We start from the raw sequence: 17826 nt of genomic DNA on the forward strand, positions 1-17826 counted from the left end.
TGCAGCAAAGGGGGTCCTGAGAGGAAAGTATATAGCACTACAAGCCTTTCTCAAGAAACAAGGAAGGTCTCAAGTACACAATCTAACCCTACACCTACATAAGCCGGAGAAAGAATAGCAAAGGGAGGCTAAACCCAGCAGCAGAAGAGAAATAATAAAGATCAGAGCAGGAATAAATGAAATAGAAACCAAAAAAACTACTATAGAACAGATCAACAAAACTAGGAGATGGTTCTTTGAAAGAATCAGTAATACTGATAAATCCCTGGCCAGATTTATCGAAAAGAAAAGACAAAGGATCTAAATTAATAAAATCGTGAATGGAAGAGGAGAGATCACAACCAACACCAAAGAAATACAAACTATTATAAAAACACATTATGAGCAACTATACACCAGCAAATTTGACAATCTGGAAGAAATGGATGCATTTCTAGAAACATATAAACTGCCAAAACTGAACCAGGAAGACATAGAAAACCTGAACAGACCATAACCAGTAAGGAGATTGAAGGAGTCATCAAAAATTTCCCAAGAAGAGCCCAGGGCCAGACAGCTTCCCAGAGAATTCTACCAAACATGTAAAGAATTAATACCTATTGTCCTGAAACTGTTCCAAAAAAAAAAATAGGAATGGAAGAAAAACCTCCAAACTTATTTTATGAGGCCAGCATTACCTTGATCCCAAAACCAGACAAAGACCCCATCAAAAAGGAGAATTACAGCCAATATCCTTGATGAACACAGAGGCAAAAATTCTCACCAAAATACTAACCAATAGGATCTAACAGTACATTAAAAGGATTATTCACCACGACCAAGTGGGATTTATTCCTGGGCTGCAAGGTTGGTTCAACATCTGCAAATCAATCAATTTGATACAATACATTAATAAAGGAAAGAACAAGAAACATATGATACTCTCAATAGATGCTGAAAAAACATTTGACAAAGTATAGCATCCTTTCTTGCTCAAAACTCTTCACAGTATAGGGATTAGAGGGCAATCTATGAAAGATTTTTTTTTTTTTTTTGAACCAAAGGCAATCTTTATTTACTCTTCTTTTTAAAGCAGTCTAGTTTAAAAATGAGAGATCAAGAGAGAAGAACAGGAAAACTTCCATAGACAGATAGGCATGCATGCGCGCACACACACACACACACACACACACACACACAGATGGGGCGGGGGTGTGTTAGATCTTCTCCATCTTGGAGATGAGGTCATCACAGATCTGGGTCAGTTCCTCATTTTCCTTAGTCTTTTGCTCCACTGTCTTCTCCAGCGAGTGGATGAGCATCTGCTCCTTCCTCAGGCTGGCCTGGAAGGCCAAGGACTCTGCTTGGGCCTTGCTGCACACCTGGGCAATCTCCTCGCTAGCCAGTTGGAGCTTCTCCTCCGCATGGGCCTTCAGGGCCTGGTACCGCTGGCCCTCCTTCTCTATCCTCGCAATGTAACCCTCCACACACTTCTTCAGCGACTCTTCATTCTTGCGGTAACCCTCGATCAAAGCAATCTATGAAAAACCCACAGCAAATATCATTCTCAAAGGGGAAAAATTGGGAGTTTTTCCCCTAACATCAGGAACATGGCAGGGCTGTCGACTATCACCACTGCTATTCAACATAGTACTAGAAATCATCAACAATCAGACAATAAAAATAAATAAAAGACATTTGAATTGGCAAAGAAGAAGTCAAACTCTCACTCTTTGCACGTGATCTGATACTTTATGTGGAAAACCCAAAAGACACCACTCCAAAACTGCTAAAACTCATACAGGAATTTAGTAAAGCATTAGGGTATAAAATCAATGCACAGAAATCAGTTGCATTTCTATACACCAACAACAAGAGAGTAGAAATGGAAATCAAAGAGTTGATTCCATTTCCAATTGCACCAAACCATAAGATACCTTAGGAACAAATCTAAGAAAAGAGGCCAAGAATCTGTACTCAAGAACTATAAAGTATTCATGGAATAAATTGAGAAAGACACAAAGAAATGGAAAAATGATCCATGCTCATGGGTTGGAAGAACAAATATTGTAAAAATGTCTATGCTACCTAGAGCAATCTACACATTTAACCCAATCCCTATCAAAATACCATTAACTCTTTTCAAAGAAATGGAACAAATAATCCTAAAATCTATATGGAACCAGAAAAGACCCTGAATAGCCAGAAGAATGTTGAAAAAGAAAACCAAAGTTGTCAGTATCACAATTCCAGACTTTAAGCTCTATTACAAAGCTGTCATCATCAAGACAGTATGGTGCTGGCACAAAAACAGACACACAGAGCATCAGTGGAACAGAATAGAGAGCCCAGAATTAGAGCCTCTACTCTATGGTCAACTAATATTCGACAAAGCAGAAAAGAATGTCCACTGGGAAAAGAAAGCCCCTTCAACAAATGGTGTTGGGGAAATTGGACAGCCCCATGCAGAAGAATGAAACTGAAACATCTCCTTATACCACACATGAAAATCGACTCAAATGGGTGAAAGACCTCAATGTGAGACAAGAATCCATCAAAATCCTTGAGGAGAACACAGGCACCAAGCTCTTTGACCTCAGCCACAGCAACTTCTTCCTAGGAATATTGCCAGAGACAAGGGAAACAAGGGCAAAAATGAACTACTGGGACTTGATGAAGATCAAAAACTTTTGAACAGCAAAGGGAACAGTCAACAAAACCAAAGACAACTGGTAGAATGGGAGAAGATATTTGCAAATGACATATCAGACAAAGGGCTAGTATCCAAAATGTATAAGGAACTTATCAAACTCAACACCCAAAGAACAAATAATCCAATCAAGAAATGGGCAGTCATGAATAGACATTTCTGCAAAGAAGACATCCAAATGGCCAAGGGGAATGAAAAAGTACTTAACATCACTCAGCACAGGGAGATACAGATCAAAACCTCAGTGAGATATCACCTCACACCAGTCAGAATGGCTAAAATTAACCAGTCAGGAAACGACAGGTGTTGGCAAGGATGCAGAGAAAGGGGAACCCTCCTACATTGTTGGTGGGAATGCAAACTGGTGCAGCCATTCTCAAAAACAGTATGGAGGTTCCTTAAAAAGTTGAAAATAGAGCTACCCTATGACCCAGCAATTACACTACTGGGTATTTACCCTAAAGATACAAATGTAGTGATCTGAAGGGGCACGTGCACTTGAATGTTTATAGCAACAATGTCCACAATAGCCAAACTATAGAAAGAGCCTAGATGTCCATCAACAGAAGAATGGATAAATAAGATGTGTGTGTGTGCAGGTGTGTGTGTGTGTGTGTGTGTGTGTGTGTGTGTGTGTAGGGGTGTTTGTGTGTGTGTATACATATATACATCTATATTTATATATGAATGAAATGGAATACCATGTAGCCATCAAAAAATGAAATCTTGTCATTTGTAACAATGTGGGTGGAACTAGAGGGTATTATGCTAAGTGAAATAAGTCAATAAAAGAAAGGAAACTATCATATGTTCTCTCTGATATGAGGAATTTGAGAGGCAGGGCGGGGGCCATGGGGGGAAAGGAGGGAAAATTGAAACAAGATGGGACCAGGGAAGGAGACAAACCATAAGAGACTCTCAATCTCTGGAAACAAACTGAGGGCTGCTGGAGGGGAGAGTGGGGAGGGATAGGGTGGCTGGGTTATGGACATTGGGGAGGGTATGTTCTATGGTGAGTGCTGTGAATGGTTAAGACTGATGATTCACAAACCTGTACCCCTAAAACAAATACTACATTATATGTCAATAAAAAATAATTTAAAAAATTACATGTACGGTTCTTAGCTCTACACCATTAAATTCAAAAGCCACCAGTTAATCTGTAGGTGTTTCCAATTCATCATACCCCAACGTAAACTCAGTATCACTCTGCCTATATCATCTTCTGTCTTTGTTACTTCCGTTAATATAACCTTGCTTTGAATGACCCAGCTAGAATTCTTGGAATAATTCCTGGTGTTATTGATTGTATCTGAGTTTATATGAGGCCATATATTATTAAATCTCCTCACAGTGGCACCATATGAAACTGAGGACTGATCTCCCATGTACCTCACATGACCAATTTGCCCCAACCATATTTCCAGGTCTGTATTCTGACCTCCACCAACTTTCATGAGCTTCTCACCTCAGTGATCCAATGCCTCACTCTTACCTTTGGATCATCTTCCACACTTGGCTTTTACAGACTGTTTCCATGGTGATATTCTTGGCTATCCTCTTAGACTACATTTCTCCCTTGGCTGTGCTGTCTTAGTTGGCCCTGTGTAAATTTTTCTCAAAGTCCTACACTCCCCCAAGACCAACTTTCTTGGAACTGATGCCAAGGTAACCCTTTAGCCATATATGTCCTATCCATAAGAGCAGGAGCTTGATAGATTATATTTATGAAACATTTCTCACATCTTTGTTCTTCTCTGTATTCTCTGATCAATCTTAACCCAGGATTTTATTCTTTTTGCCTGGAACTATTATAATAGTCTCTGGCTAGTCTTTCCTTGTCTCCAAACAGCCATCTGATTGCATTATTCTTCTGCTTAAAATCATTAACTGTTTCTTATTGCCTATAGATGAAAAAAATATGAATTCCTTAGCTTGCCATACAAATCCATTCCCCTGGTCCACATGTACCTTTCTAGTCCTTTCTGCAACAAGTTTGTCCCCTAAAGTTTCCTCCTCTGGTCCTTGGCTCTCTCATTTCACCTGTAATATCTATTTCTAGAGATCTCTCTTTCTTACACACACACACACACACACACACACACACACTACACTCTGGATACACTCAATCTATAATGTCTTTACCCACTTTACCCACTTAAAGTTTCTTGAATGTGTAGCCCCAAAGTCTCCTGTTTTCTGTCATTTTTTCTGAACTTTTTGCCCTAGGAAGAATTTATTACTTTCATCTGTGTTATTTATTTATTTTATTTTATATTTTATTTATTTTATTGTATATCTGTATATACTTTATATACAGATATCAAGAGACAGCATGAACAGGAGGAGAGGGAGAAGCAGGCTCCCCACTGAGCAGGGGGCCCAATGTGGGGCTCGATCCCAGGACCCCGGGATTATAATTTGAGTCGAAGGCAGATGCCCAACTGACTGAGCCACCCAGGCACCCTCATCTGTGTTTTTTAATTACAGCGCCTAATAGATTATATTATAGTCATGCACACAAATAGTGATCTTCTCCATTATACTGCAAAGTTTTCAAAGGCAAGGACTGGCTGGTTCCCTCTTTTTCCTCTAACAGCTAGCACTGTGCCTGACAAATACAAAGCACTCCATGAATGTTAGTTGGGTGCATGGAATTGCTACAATCTTTTTGATCAGGGGTCTACAAACGGCAGCTAGCGGACCAAATCTGGTTCACAGTCTGTTATTATAAACAAAGGTTTTCTTGGAACACAACCACACCTGCGAATTTACATATTTCCTATGACTCTTTTCATGCTAAAATGGTAGAGTTCAGTAGTAGCAACAGGGATGATAAGGTCTGTAAAGTCTAAAATATTTACTATTTGACCTTTACAGAAAAGGATTTGATGACTCCTGCTTCTGGTCACTGAAGAGTGTTCTTAGTAAATGTTAAATGCAATTGTATATAAAAAATAAAATTTTTATCTTTGATATCATTGTTCCAATTTGTTCTAATTTGTTCATGTTGGAGCCTATGCATTTAACTGCATCAAGGATAGAATGTTCCAGTAAGTGAGAAAAAAATATTTCTGTCCAAGAATCTCTCAAGCTTCTCATTTCCTTCTTTGAGAGTTCTTTTCTCCTGCCATGAGACCCTTCTCTTATTTTGCTGAACCATTGGATGGTTTGGAAAAAAATTACTCTGGAATCATAGGCTTAGAAGATTTAAAATAAGGCAAAATACTTCTCCTGGGAAATATATTAAAAACTCTGTGTATTTATGGCTTTCCCTAGCCTAGATTCATCAGTCTAAAGTAATCAGCCAACGCCACTGGGAAGAGTAGGCTTCCCGGCTGGTGCAGGAAGAGACATATTCCATGAAAGCCTTGTGTCCTTACACGTTGCTTTGGCAGGGTGTTAATGGGATTACCCATGCTTCATTTGGAAAAGGCTTGGCCCAGAATATATATCTGGATTGTACCTGAATACCAAAGGAGAGCTTCCTACATCATAAACATCCCTGAGCCCTTGCATAGATGTTAAAACCTTGGGTGCCTTTGTTGTGGTCCTTAATTCTGTTAATCGCCCTAGGTAAAGATTAGCTGCTCTTGTCAATTTAATTCAGCTTCAAACAAAGCAACAAGGTCACTATTTTTTCCCCTTCTCTCTCTCTCTCTCTCTCTCTCTCTCCCTCCCTCTCTCTCTCTTTGCCAGCAAACAGGATTGAGTTGTCATGTAGCTCTAATAGGCAGCGCGGGGAATCGTTAGCCCACCTCAACGCCCTGACTGATGGGCACTTCACTTCAATCATCTGCCTGAGCAGGAGTGGCCCAGTACTATTGACACTGTGTCAGCTGCGAGAGAAGATGCCTTAATCGGCCTCGACACCCTCTGCATTGATTTGACAAGTTGCTGTAATGACCTTCTTGTTTTTCTGAAGGATTACTGTTTACTCGGGAGGTGCTGCTGACTAAATATACTGCATCGTCATGGAAACGCTGATGGTGGAGGCTACCTCCTCAGCAGGCCCGGGGGTGGGGGGGGTGGGGGGGTTGCGGGGGAGGGTGACATTGATAGCAGACCGAATATGTCCATGATTTGGTCTGTCCCAATAGTGCTAATCCCAGCCCTACTAATTGGACCCACTCTTTAGAGCTAACCAGAATTAGGAACCAGACTTGTCAGGTCCCCTATAAAAGACAGTTTGCTCCCAAACTCATTATTTTTCCAAAATTCATGTTTGAGGTTTCCTTTCAGTGAGAAGGCACTGTTTGCTGCGAACACCTCCTGAGTGCACCTGGAACTTGTTACCGTTTGCATTTTATTGAAGGAGGCTGCCTCTTCCTGGACAGACACACCCTTGCACTAGAAGAAGGGGTAAGAAATGGATACAAAAAAACAACAATTTGAGCACCTGCCATGTACCTGGCAGTGGGTTACCTCTGTTGTGTTTATAAACAAGAGTTGCTCTGTAAATGTTAGCTATTATTATCATCCTATTTCATTGATTCCAAGGGACAAGGTTTGCCCATCCTAACATTCTGAAGTCAGAATAGTTGTGACCTAGTTGGAAGAAAACATTCCATTGACACCTTCTGGTAAGAACAAAAAACAACAGCATCAAAGTATCCTAGAGTCAATACTGCATATTTTTGCAATGAGTGTTTTATATGGATTACTTGTCTGAACCCTTAAACAATCTTAACACAATTATACATTGCATTTAGCTGCAAGTAACAGAGACTTGACTACAGAGGACTAGGCACAACAGGATTTGTTTTTCTCTCAAACAACAAAAAATCTAAAAGTAAGAGATTGCTGGCCTTCTTTAAGCAACCTGAGGATGTCAAGACCACGGTCTCAGCAATTCTTTGTCTTTCCTCATGCCCCCCAGATAGCTGCTGAAGCTGAAGACGTCACATCCTAATTGCAGATAGAAAGAAGAAATTAGGGGCCCTTGGGTGTCTCAGTAGGTTAAGCATCTGCCTTTGGCTCAGGTCATGATCTCAGGGTCCTGGAATCTAGCCCCCAGTCGAGTTCCTTGCTCAGCCGAGAGCCTGCTTCTCCCTCTCCAGCTCCCTCTGCGTGTGCTCTCTCTTTCTCTCAAATAAATAAAAATAAAATCTTTTTAAAAAAAGAAAGAGAGAAATAAAAACAAAAGCGAATCAGTTGCATCAGCCCCCTTCATAAGGATTCCCCTATGTCACTCTTAAAAACTTCCATTTTTCTTGACTACACCCATATGCAAGGAAGGCTAGGTCTTTTTAAAACCATGGCATATTGCCACCTCTACCAAAACTGGAATTATGTTACTAAGGAAGAAGAGCAGAATGGGTATGGAGTGGGTCTCTCACTTATCCTATGAGTATGGTATTATTGTATGTTCACTGTACATGAAACTGAAGCTTAAAGAGATTAAGTGATTGAAGCCTCACACCTGTCTCTTAAAATAAATATTCTTATTCCCATATTATAGATAAAGGATAAACCAAGCTTATGGAAATCAGGTAATTTTCTCTCATTGTCTTATGTCTAATTTACCCTAGAATTTTAATACCAGGTACTACAACGCAAGTCATTCTAGAGAAGGCTTATGTTTGAAGACAAGATAATATGCGGAGGAACTGGGTTAGGAAACGATTGAGAGTATGTTTTTCTTCTTCTTCCAGGGATCCAGCCAGTGGTCATGGGTAGAACCCATCTTCACAGATGTCTGTGATTTGTTTGATGTTTATCAAGCGTGCACAGAATGTCTGGCTGCTTTTCCAAGAATCTTGGATGGAGACCATCTGTCCATCTTTTACTGCCTACTTTAAGGCTTATTGGCCATACAAGTGTTTTATCTCTTGGGCTTTTGTTGACTCCTGCTTTCTCTGGGAAAATTCTGAGCAACTGCAGCTGTGATGTAGAGGATGGGAAAAAATGGGATTCCCAAATTCACTTGGGAAAAATGTAGTTGAGGACTGGGGAAAGTGTATTGGATTGGAAAGTCCTAAGTGTAGTAAGATTGGGAGAGATGATTAACTGAGGTAATCTGAGTCAAGGTGCCTAGGTAGGTAAGGTGGAGAGGCGGTTTCTACTTCTGATTCCCATTTTCTGTGGAAGCAGCTCTCCCCACCCTCTCTTTCATCACCCATATACCATTCCATGTGGTTATGATGAGGCAGTTAATCATGGAACCCCATTTAACCTCCAGGCCCTAAGCTGGGCTCAAGTCAAGGCTAGACCCAAAGTGTGAAGAGATCCAATGATTGTCCTAGTGATTTAGGGTGTGGCCCAAGTAGGGCCAGTCAGAAACCTCCCTGAGATTATGCATATTGGCACTGAAAAAGTGGCTTTCTTTCTCTTCCATCATGACTCATTAGGGTAAAGACCTGAGGATGCTAAACACCATATTTCTCACTACCTGGAAAGAACTTCTCTGAGAATGACACGATCATACAGTGGAAAAGTGAATCCAGACACGGCAAGATAGCCAGAAAACTCTGACAACATCATCTGAGCACGTGGATCTAGCAATGCCTAAAGCTATATATCCTGCAACCCATTTCAAATTAGGTGAAACAAAGTCACAGCAACCAAACAACAAGGAAATCCACTGTCTGATGTAACTGGAAACTCTATCACCTTTGATAAAAATGATTCTGACTAATAGTGTAGGAATGAAACACCACTGCTGAATAAGCCCAAAGCAAAGCCAACTAAAAATTGTAAAGGAATATCAACAAGGTGGTTGGTTATTCAACGTTCTATGGAGAATAAGTAAGGAATGGGTTGAGAAGGATGGTTCAAGATTGAGTTTGTGAAAAAGGAAGATGAGATACAACTTTCCTTTATGTGGTGACTGTATACACACAGAGGCACACATATACACATATTACATACACATATACATACATACATAAATATATATATAGCATATATAGGCATATATGCACACACATATACATACTCATATATACACACATGCACATACATGCATAGGGGTAGACATACACTGTATTATCTCAAGGATGTATGTGTATACTGTTAATTTTTCAGATCTATTGAAGTGCTGTTGTGATTGAATTAGGAGTGCTTGGAGACAAATTTGAATTTTCTGAACGATCCTTTTTATCATTTTCTAAAGCAACAAATATGGAGAGAAGATTCACACTACATCACAAAAAGGTCAATGAATGTTTTTTTGTTTTTGGTTTTTTTTTGTTTGTTTTGGTTTGGTTTGGTTTTGGTTTTTGGTTTTTGGTTTTTTGCTATGGTCTGGTGGCTAACTGAGAACTCTCCCCACCTCTTTCTCCCAGCAAAGCCTCAGACACACAAAAGCTGATTCTGTATCCCTTGGTTTGCAAAGCTGCTTCTTTAACTTTTTCCTTTGATGACTTCAAAAATTCAATAATAACTATGCATATTGGAGCAGAATCAGTTGTGTCATCCTTGTTTAAGTTTTTCACTATAAAAATCATGTATTTATAAATATTTTCATGGGAGGACACATGCATATTTCATATGCCATCCTAGATGTGCTTCTTACCCAGGTTGTCAAGAAGCGAAATATAGGCATATATGAAATGTTCAACTAGATCATAGGCGACTTAGTCAAATAAATACTAAGATGACAGACACTAACAGTGATTCACTGTAAAATTGCTAATAGACTGTACATTGTCTGTTATGCCCACATTGTGTTTCCACTGAGTCAAATTAAAGGGTGAGGAAAGTTAGATTTGTGTGTCATTCTAAATTGAAACATGCTTCAATATGCTACTTGAGCATAATAAAAGAATACCTATATACCACCGTATGTTGGCATGGTAATGTATTAAGCCAAGATAAATGGGGCAGTCATCTGAAGCAGAAACTAATGATAGCCAAATCAGCAGTTAACAAGCTGGGGGCCTGACATCTATCAGGTTTTGAGAGAGAGAAAAAACATCATCAGTCCTTCTGATCAACATCTGACGAGGGTAAAAAGAAAGTTCATGGGCTCTTGCTAAATGATTTCTAAAAAGAAGAGTCACTTTTTGAACGGGCAGAGAAAGCAACAGTAGGAGGATTAGAACTCCCTATTCACACTCCTCCTCCTGCCACTGCTACCCGCCCCCCCAACAATCACATCGTCCCAGAATAACTGCCAGATGCCTTAAGGTACTCAGGAAAATATACCTGGGCAGAAAAGAAAATTCAAATAGCAATTCATGTTTCAGAACTTAAGTGATTTTTTTTTTCCCTAGGTATGTTTGGGGGTGTTTGATTGTTTGTTTGTTTGCTTGCTTTATTTTAGTTTGGGTTTGGGTTTTGGGTTTCTATCTTGAGGAAAGATGTGTCCTAGTCTGCCATTCCAGACCAGAATATAATTCACTTAGGGAGCACGGTAGTGACATCATGCTTCTTGGTCCACAACCAAGTTCACTGACCCTGTAAATTCTTCTCCAACAGAAGCTAAAGCAGGTGTGCCTTTGGTGCCCCAGGGCTGCTCCTTTTATTCCCTTTTTCCATCCCTCTGCGTCTTCCATCACTCTTGGAGCTCACTCTACTCCTCTTTTTCTTCATGCTGCATTTTTACTCATTCCTAATGACCCACCCACTTAGGTACTCACTCTCACATGCTATACCTAAGATGTGGCTCCTAAAGTTTCATTGTCCATTTGTGATTGAGACCATGAAGCAATTCTGGAGAGAATGTGTATGCCCACCTCTAGGAACCCCGAGGCAACTTTCACATGGACTGAAATGAACTGGTCAATGAGTATCACACTGGACATGTCTATAGATGATTCTGGACACAGCTGTGTCTGTATGGATTTCTCATAGTCCAGTGGTCATAAAATGCACCACCTCTATGAAGGGGAAGACGTTTTGTCAGGGAATGGTAAGAGACCCCTCTACTCCCCAAGTCTCAGCCCCAGCAATTGATAACAAGGAGATACCCCATTAAACTCCTCTCTATAACTGCATTTATGAGGACTGTGATAGTAATCAATTATCTTTCCTGAATTCACATTTGCACATGAATAGGAGTCTCAGGTGATCCCACTGATTAATAAGAAAGCTACACTAGTGGGATTTGGAACCCCTTGAGTAGCCAGTGGGATCTCCTAGTTCTCAAAACCATTTGCGGAAGCAGTCACCTATGCCATTGCTATAAAAGGCTGGGTTTTATCATGGAGAAAGGCATGTCATGGACTTATGCATGTTTGTTATTCCCATGCAGCAAAAGAAACATGAGGTCAATGCAACACGGAATGAATTTTCCAAGACAACATGGAGGAAGGCCAGATAAGTGATTGGAAATCCAACTTGCCTTTCATATCAAAAGACGGTTTTACTTTTTGGAAACAACGACCCTGTGTGGTGGTTCTGCAGAATTTTTCATGGGGAATAATCTTCTCAACTGGGTGAGAGCTGCATTAAATTTGCCTGGGTCCTCAGCGTCACCTCCTTTCATTCAGAACACTTCTGGGTTCTGGCCGTTAACTCCGTTTGCCAAAGTGGCATCTGCCTATTGCCTCCAGGCCTATGGACAATCTCTCCTCCTGCCTCTTCACCTGCAAACTTCTCAGCCAACCATAGTCTAGGTCTCAGTTTCTGATCTCTCTGCTTACAACACTATCTCTAACTCAGGGGCCCTCCCAGTGAGGTCCTCAGACCGGCAACACTGACATCATGTGGGAGCATAATAAAAAGGCAGATTCTCAAGCCCTTGTCTTGCTTAACCCTTTCAGAGCATGGGGACAAATAACCAAGCAGCTATCATTGATTGTGAGGCCTTACCCCATCAGTCTTGCTGTCCTTCATTGCAGAGAGTGTGCCTGTTCTTGCCTGTATGCTTGGTATCCAGGTGATGTTCCTGGGGGGACTGACATATATAGGAGGGGCTATATAGTAGGGGCTCAATAAATACCTATTGAATGTATGATTCAGCAGTGAATGAAAGGCAGAAGCATAAGGTGCTCAGCCGTCCAGGCTCTGGGGCCCCATCAGATTCTGGCTCCTTCATTCCTGAACGTACAGCCCTAGACGATTACTCAGGTTCTGTGCTTCTTGCTAGAACAGGCACAGTAATGGCCCCAATTTCATAGGCTTGGCACGTAGATCTGGTACATGAATACTGGTAAAGAACTTTGAACACTGCTTGTCATCCAGTAAGCATCCGCTATTATGAGTATAAAAAAGGACTTTAACGTTCACATAATCATGTTGCAACTGGATTTCCCCAAAGGATACTGGGAATTAGAATATATATTCTATGATTCTCTTTCGTGGTACTTTTTTTTTTAAATAAAGATTTTTTATTTCTTTATTTGACAGACAAAGATCATAAGTAGGCAGAGAGGCAGGCAGAGAGAGAGGAGGAAGCAGGCTTCCTGCTGAGCAGAGAGCCTGATGTGGGGCTCGATCCCATGACCCTGGGATCATGACCTGAGCAGAAGGCAGAGGCTTTAACCCACTGAGCCACCCAGGTGCCCCTCTTGGTACTTTTTGACACAGCCTCTGAAGAGCTTCTTCTGGTGATGTTGTTTTCCACCCAAGTAATGGTTTTTACAAATCTGGAGCTAGGTTGAGGGGGGCAGGGATTTGCAGACCAGCCCCTCTCCTGCCCCTCTTCCCTTCCTTTCCTCCAACACTTTCTTATCTTCTCTTTTCCCTCTTTCCCCTTATTTCTTTCTAGTCCTTCTGCCCATCTCCTCTCTCTGCCACTCCTTCTCTCCACTCACACGCTAAGGACTTCCTCCTTGCTCTTCCTCTCTCTTCCCGCATGCTCTGGAGCGCTCACAGCTGGTTTCAGCCAGGACTTTGAAATGCCACAAAGAGTCTGACATATCCAAGATATAAATGACTCTTAACCGTGCATCGTTTCTAGCCCAAATGAACATGCTAAGAAAGTGTTGGTGGCGGGGGGAGGGGAGGGTGGCGCAGGGAGGGAGGAAGAATTAGTGCAAATGAAGTCCTCAAAATGATTTTGTTCATCAAACCTGCAACCGAGCTTCTTTGCTGTGTTCAGCTCAGGGCACCTTGCTACCAAGCCTACTGCACCGCAAAGGCAGGACCGACTGCCCAGGGACTGTCTTCTGTGTTCCCGAGACTCAGGCACCACCGCCCCCCAACAGTATGCCAGTCTCACTGGGCATGGAGAGCCGAGGAGCTGCAGGAAGGGGCTGAGGCCTTACATCAGCAGATCCCACCCCCCACGTGGCATGGAGGGCACCGACCATGGAAAGAGCTAGTGATCTCCTTGTGGGCATAGGCAGGCTCAGCACTTCGTGTACCGAAGAGATGATTCTGATGACCTCAGAGATTCCCTCAAAGTGGGGGTTCTGTGACTATCTTAATTCTTGACTCCAAACTCTTGCAGGAGGGAATTGAAATGATGTTCTGGTCTAGGTCACCCCACCTAACACCTCTAACCGCAGGGGCCCTTCTCAGTGTTCGGCGTCCTCTCAGCCCCTCGACAGTCAGGCACGCCTCCTCTGGGTTCTACCTTGGCCCTGTACTCTTTTGTCCAGTCTCAACAATAAGCCAAGTTTCCTCCCTCTGAAGGGGCTAAGAATGGGGGGCCAGCTGAGAGCGGCTTACAGGCTCAGCTGGGGCTGCGGCTCAGCACAGGAGGGAAGTGCGAGTGAGGATAATGAACCACGCCCCTCCTTGCCTTTCTTCCTTGCCTAGAAGCCCTCTCTTCCTCCTGGGACGCAGCCTCCTCCCTTCAAAGTGAAATCAGATCCGTGCCCCTTCTCTCCCCCCTAGGCAGACAGGTAACTCCTCCCGGGGCAGGAAGAGAAAAAGGGCATTGTCTGCTTCTACCTCTGGCTCCCCTTCATTTCACTGAGCTCACACGTTCCCTCTTCATGTCACTGAAAATGTTATTTATCGATCCTGCTGACAGCAGCAGTAAATAGAGCCCGGGCTGTTTTACATCGCTGATGAGAAGGCAGGCTCCATAACTCATCAGGCCCAATCTGATTCCACATCAGTCCTCAGCCCTTTTTTCCCTCCTCTGTATCTCATTACAGAAGCGGGAATTAATACACATGGACAGGAGAGAAATGAGTTCAGCTGCTCTTAGGGCTTTTGTGGGAAGCAAGCATCCTCAGTGGCTCCTTAAGAAAAATTGACGGATGGGTCAGTCCGGTTGCGTGTGCAGGCCCGCCCTCATCGAGGCCCATTAGCTGGGTCCTGATGATAATAGACTGTGGGGGTCACTCTGCGTCGGGGCTGGAGCTGAGACTGGGGGATTACCATAGAGACAGAGAGTCCCAACCATGCTTCTGAATCTTAGTGTACAGCTGTGGGCCAGGGTGCCCTGAACCAGAAGATAAAATGGTGCCTTTTCTTGGAATACCTATTTTACTTCAAGATTTAAGCAGTAAAATGTGTATTTATTTTAATACATATATTTTAATACACATATATTTTAATGTGGCATTGACTCAAATGGACGTGAATTTTAATGGGAAACTTCAAAGAAATTTCCCTCTTATGATGAGCTTCTTGGAGCCCTGCTTCAGACCCTTGGTGACGGGCAATCACTTTAGCTTTGGGACTTTCGCAAATAAAACATTGGCAAAAATGAGCCAACCTCTTTATCCTACTCTTCTAAAAACACCCTACTTAAAGAGGGGCCTTGCTTTGTGGAGTGCAACCCACAACAATAGACAGTGAGTCTGTACGGAGAGACAGCATATTGAGTGGGGTCCCCCTGGATGTAAGATGGGACACCCGAGATTATTTTCCACGCCCATCCCTTTGTTGCTGGACGGAAGGCAGACACATAGCTCCCTTTCCCCCGCAAACTTGCTTTCCTCCTCTATTAAATGCAGATGGTGGCCACTGCCTGCCTGGGTCTTTGTGGGCATTAACTGAGACAATGAAGGGAACTTTGCTTGTCGATATTGTTGTACATGGGATTTTCTGCAGTACAGAATCAGCACTGATTTCTGAAGGGAGGTACTTCAACCTTGTAGGGACACGTGGAAAGATGGCGCATCATAAATTGTCCCACTGTGTAAAACACAGCTGGTAGCACTGCTGAGTACCGGCTGGTTGAATGAAGACCAGACACTGGGGAATACTAAGTGGGACTAAAGATGAAACTGATCTAAGGAACTCCACGTCTAATTGAGAACGTTACACAAGTGTCACCAAGGTGGGACAGCTAGCAAGCAACAGCAAGAACGTCCAGGTAGGCTGTGTGTTCAGACTTTAAAAAAAAAAAAAAAAAAAAAAACCAGATAGTCACAAGGAAGATTTATGGAAATCTAATGTATGTTTGTCCAATGGGCTTTACGTATAGCTATCACCTCAAAACTCCTAATGTTCAAAAGTTGTCTTTATTTAAAAAAGAAAAATAAAGTCTTTATTTTGTAATTGAAGCATTGAGGCTTAACAAGAAGAACAGGCTTACCTAAGATCTTACTATGACTATGTCTGTACCCAGATTTGGGTGACTTCAAGGCCCATGACTAAGGGGCTTTCCCAGGGAGCCATGTCATGTGGGGAGCCGGTATGTGAAGGTTCCTGAGACAGCCCAATGTCCTCTGCCCCCCCACCTTGGGCACCAGGGCTCCTAGATCCCTTACTGTGCCTCAGTTTCTGCATTTGTACAATAAAGGGATAGACTTAGATGATCTCAACTCTGGATTCTATATATACTTGTGAAAAGGGAAATGAGGTGGATTTAACCTCATTCTTGAGAAACTTCTGGTATGATCTGAAATCTTTATTCTAAATGGAATGAAAAAGGGCATGATACCACCCTACACCAGGTCTCATTTATCTTCCAGGAAACGATGCCTTTATTTTGGAAAAATAGATGTAGTAAAAAAAAAAAAAAAAAGAAGAAGAAGAAGAAGAACCCTCAACTCATCCTTGTTTTAAATAAATGTTGAATATATGTGTACTATATACACATATATATGCCATATGCATATATATATTATATATAATATAAAATATAGATATCCATATATAATATATCTGGTATCTACATTCATAAGTCTGTGCATATGCATGCAAACCTGTATCATTATTGTAATTTTTATGAACCTGCTTTAATTTCAGTGTGACTTTCCTTCTCCTATACTCGGAGCTTGGAACTCGGAGCTCTGAGTAGGGAGACATATGAAAATCCCAGCTTTTACTCCTTTCTTCGCCATCTTTAAAAGTTGTTGCTACTTGTTTTCCAGCTATTTCATAGTTCCTAACTTTGCTTAAAAGCATTTCTAATTCCTCACATTTAAAAGTGGATTGCAAATGAAGTTTAATACGGAATGTTTTGTACCACGAAAACTAATGCCCCGTTTTTCCCCCCTAATGAATGCCAAAATCATCACAGACTCAAGGCTCATGAATAATGTATATCATCCAATTAAGTGCAAATGCTGTTCAGTTCTTGCAACGGGTATGTGATGCCAGTTCTGGCCGTAGAATGGGCACTGGGGCTGGGGCTGGGAGAAAGGGCCAGGGAGGGTGTGTGTGTGTATGTGTGTATGTGTGTGTCTGTGTGTATGTGTGTGTCTGTGTCTGTGTCTGACAGCTAAGCCCCCACCACTTGTAGCCTGCTCGTTATGCCCTGGGAGTTAAACTTCCCATGCATGAGTCCACAGAGATGTGTTTTTTCCTGACCATAAATAGAACTCATCTTAAGTATCTAAATCCCCAGTCCTCACAGGATCGGAAGCTCTGGCCTGGTCACGCTGTCCTCTGCTTTTAAAACCATCAACTCTAATTGGCCAGCTGACCCGTCTCCCCAGGCTGGACTGCTTCAGAAGGTCAGCTTCTGGAGGCCCTCTCTCCAAGGAAGCTACAGCTGTGATTCTGTGGGTTCCTGATGTTATTCTTTTGCCTCCTGATCAAGATGTCATTCTTCACCAAAAGACCCTGGGAGCCTTTCTCCAGATAAATGCGGTGTGTTTCTCAATCTTCCACTGCCAGAAACACAGAGCTGTAATGTAAGTCATTACTTCCCCAAACCTTGAAAAGGTGGTCATTTCACGTATCTGAACCTCAGGTTTCTGATCAGAAACAGAATACGGTAACAACAATTGTTGTATCCCTAGGCAGGTATACAGATCTGGGTGGGGATTACCTGTCAGTCCTGAAGCTTCTTGCAAATGTTTGTAATTACCCTCTTTGCTTTGAGTACAGAGACATCCTCA

General features: G+C 42.1%; 1 protein-coding gene across 1 annotated transcript; it reads right to left on the reverse strand.

Moving 5' to 3' along the window:
* Window positions 1-1035: 1035 nt before the first annotated feature.
* LOC116573061 (transforming acidic coiled-coil-containing protein 3-like) lies at window positions 1036-8572 on the reverse strand. The gene is made up of 3 exons (XM_032312694.1): window positions 8568-8572; window positions 3596-3604; window positions 1036-1490 (listed from the first exon to the last, which is right to left on the reverse strand). The coding sequence occupies exons 2-3, from the start codon at window positions 3596-3598 to the stop codon at window positions 1197-1199; spliced, it is 297 nt and encodes a 98-aa protein (XP_032168585.1). The 5' UTR covers window positions 3599-3604; window positions 8568-8572; the 3' UTR covers window positions 1036-1196.
* Window positions 8573-17826: the final 9254 nt, after the last annotated feature.

Source organism: Mustela erminea, chromosome 14 (genome assembly GCF_009829155.1).
Source record: "Mustela erminea isolate mMusErm1 chromosome 14, mMusErm1.Pri, whole genome shotgun sequence".
NCBI classification, from domain to species: domain Eukaryota; kingdom Metazoa; phylum Chordata; class Mammalia; order Carnivora; family Mustelidae; genus Mustela; species Mustela erminea.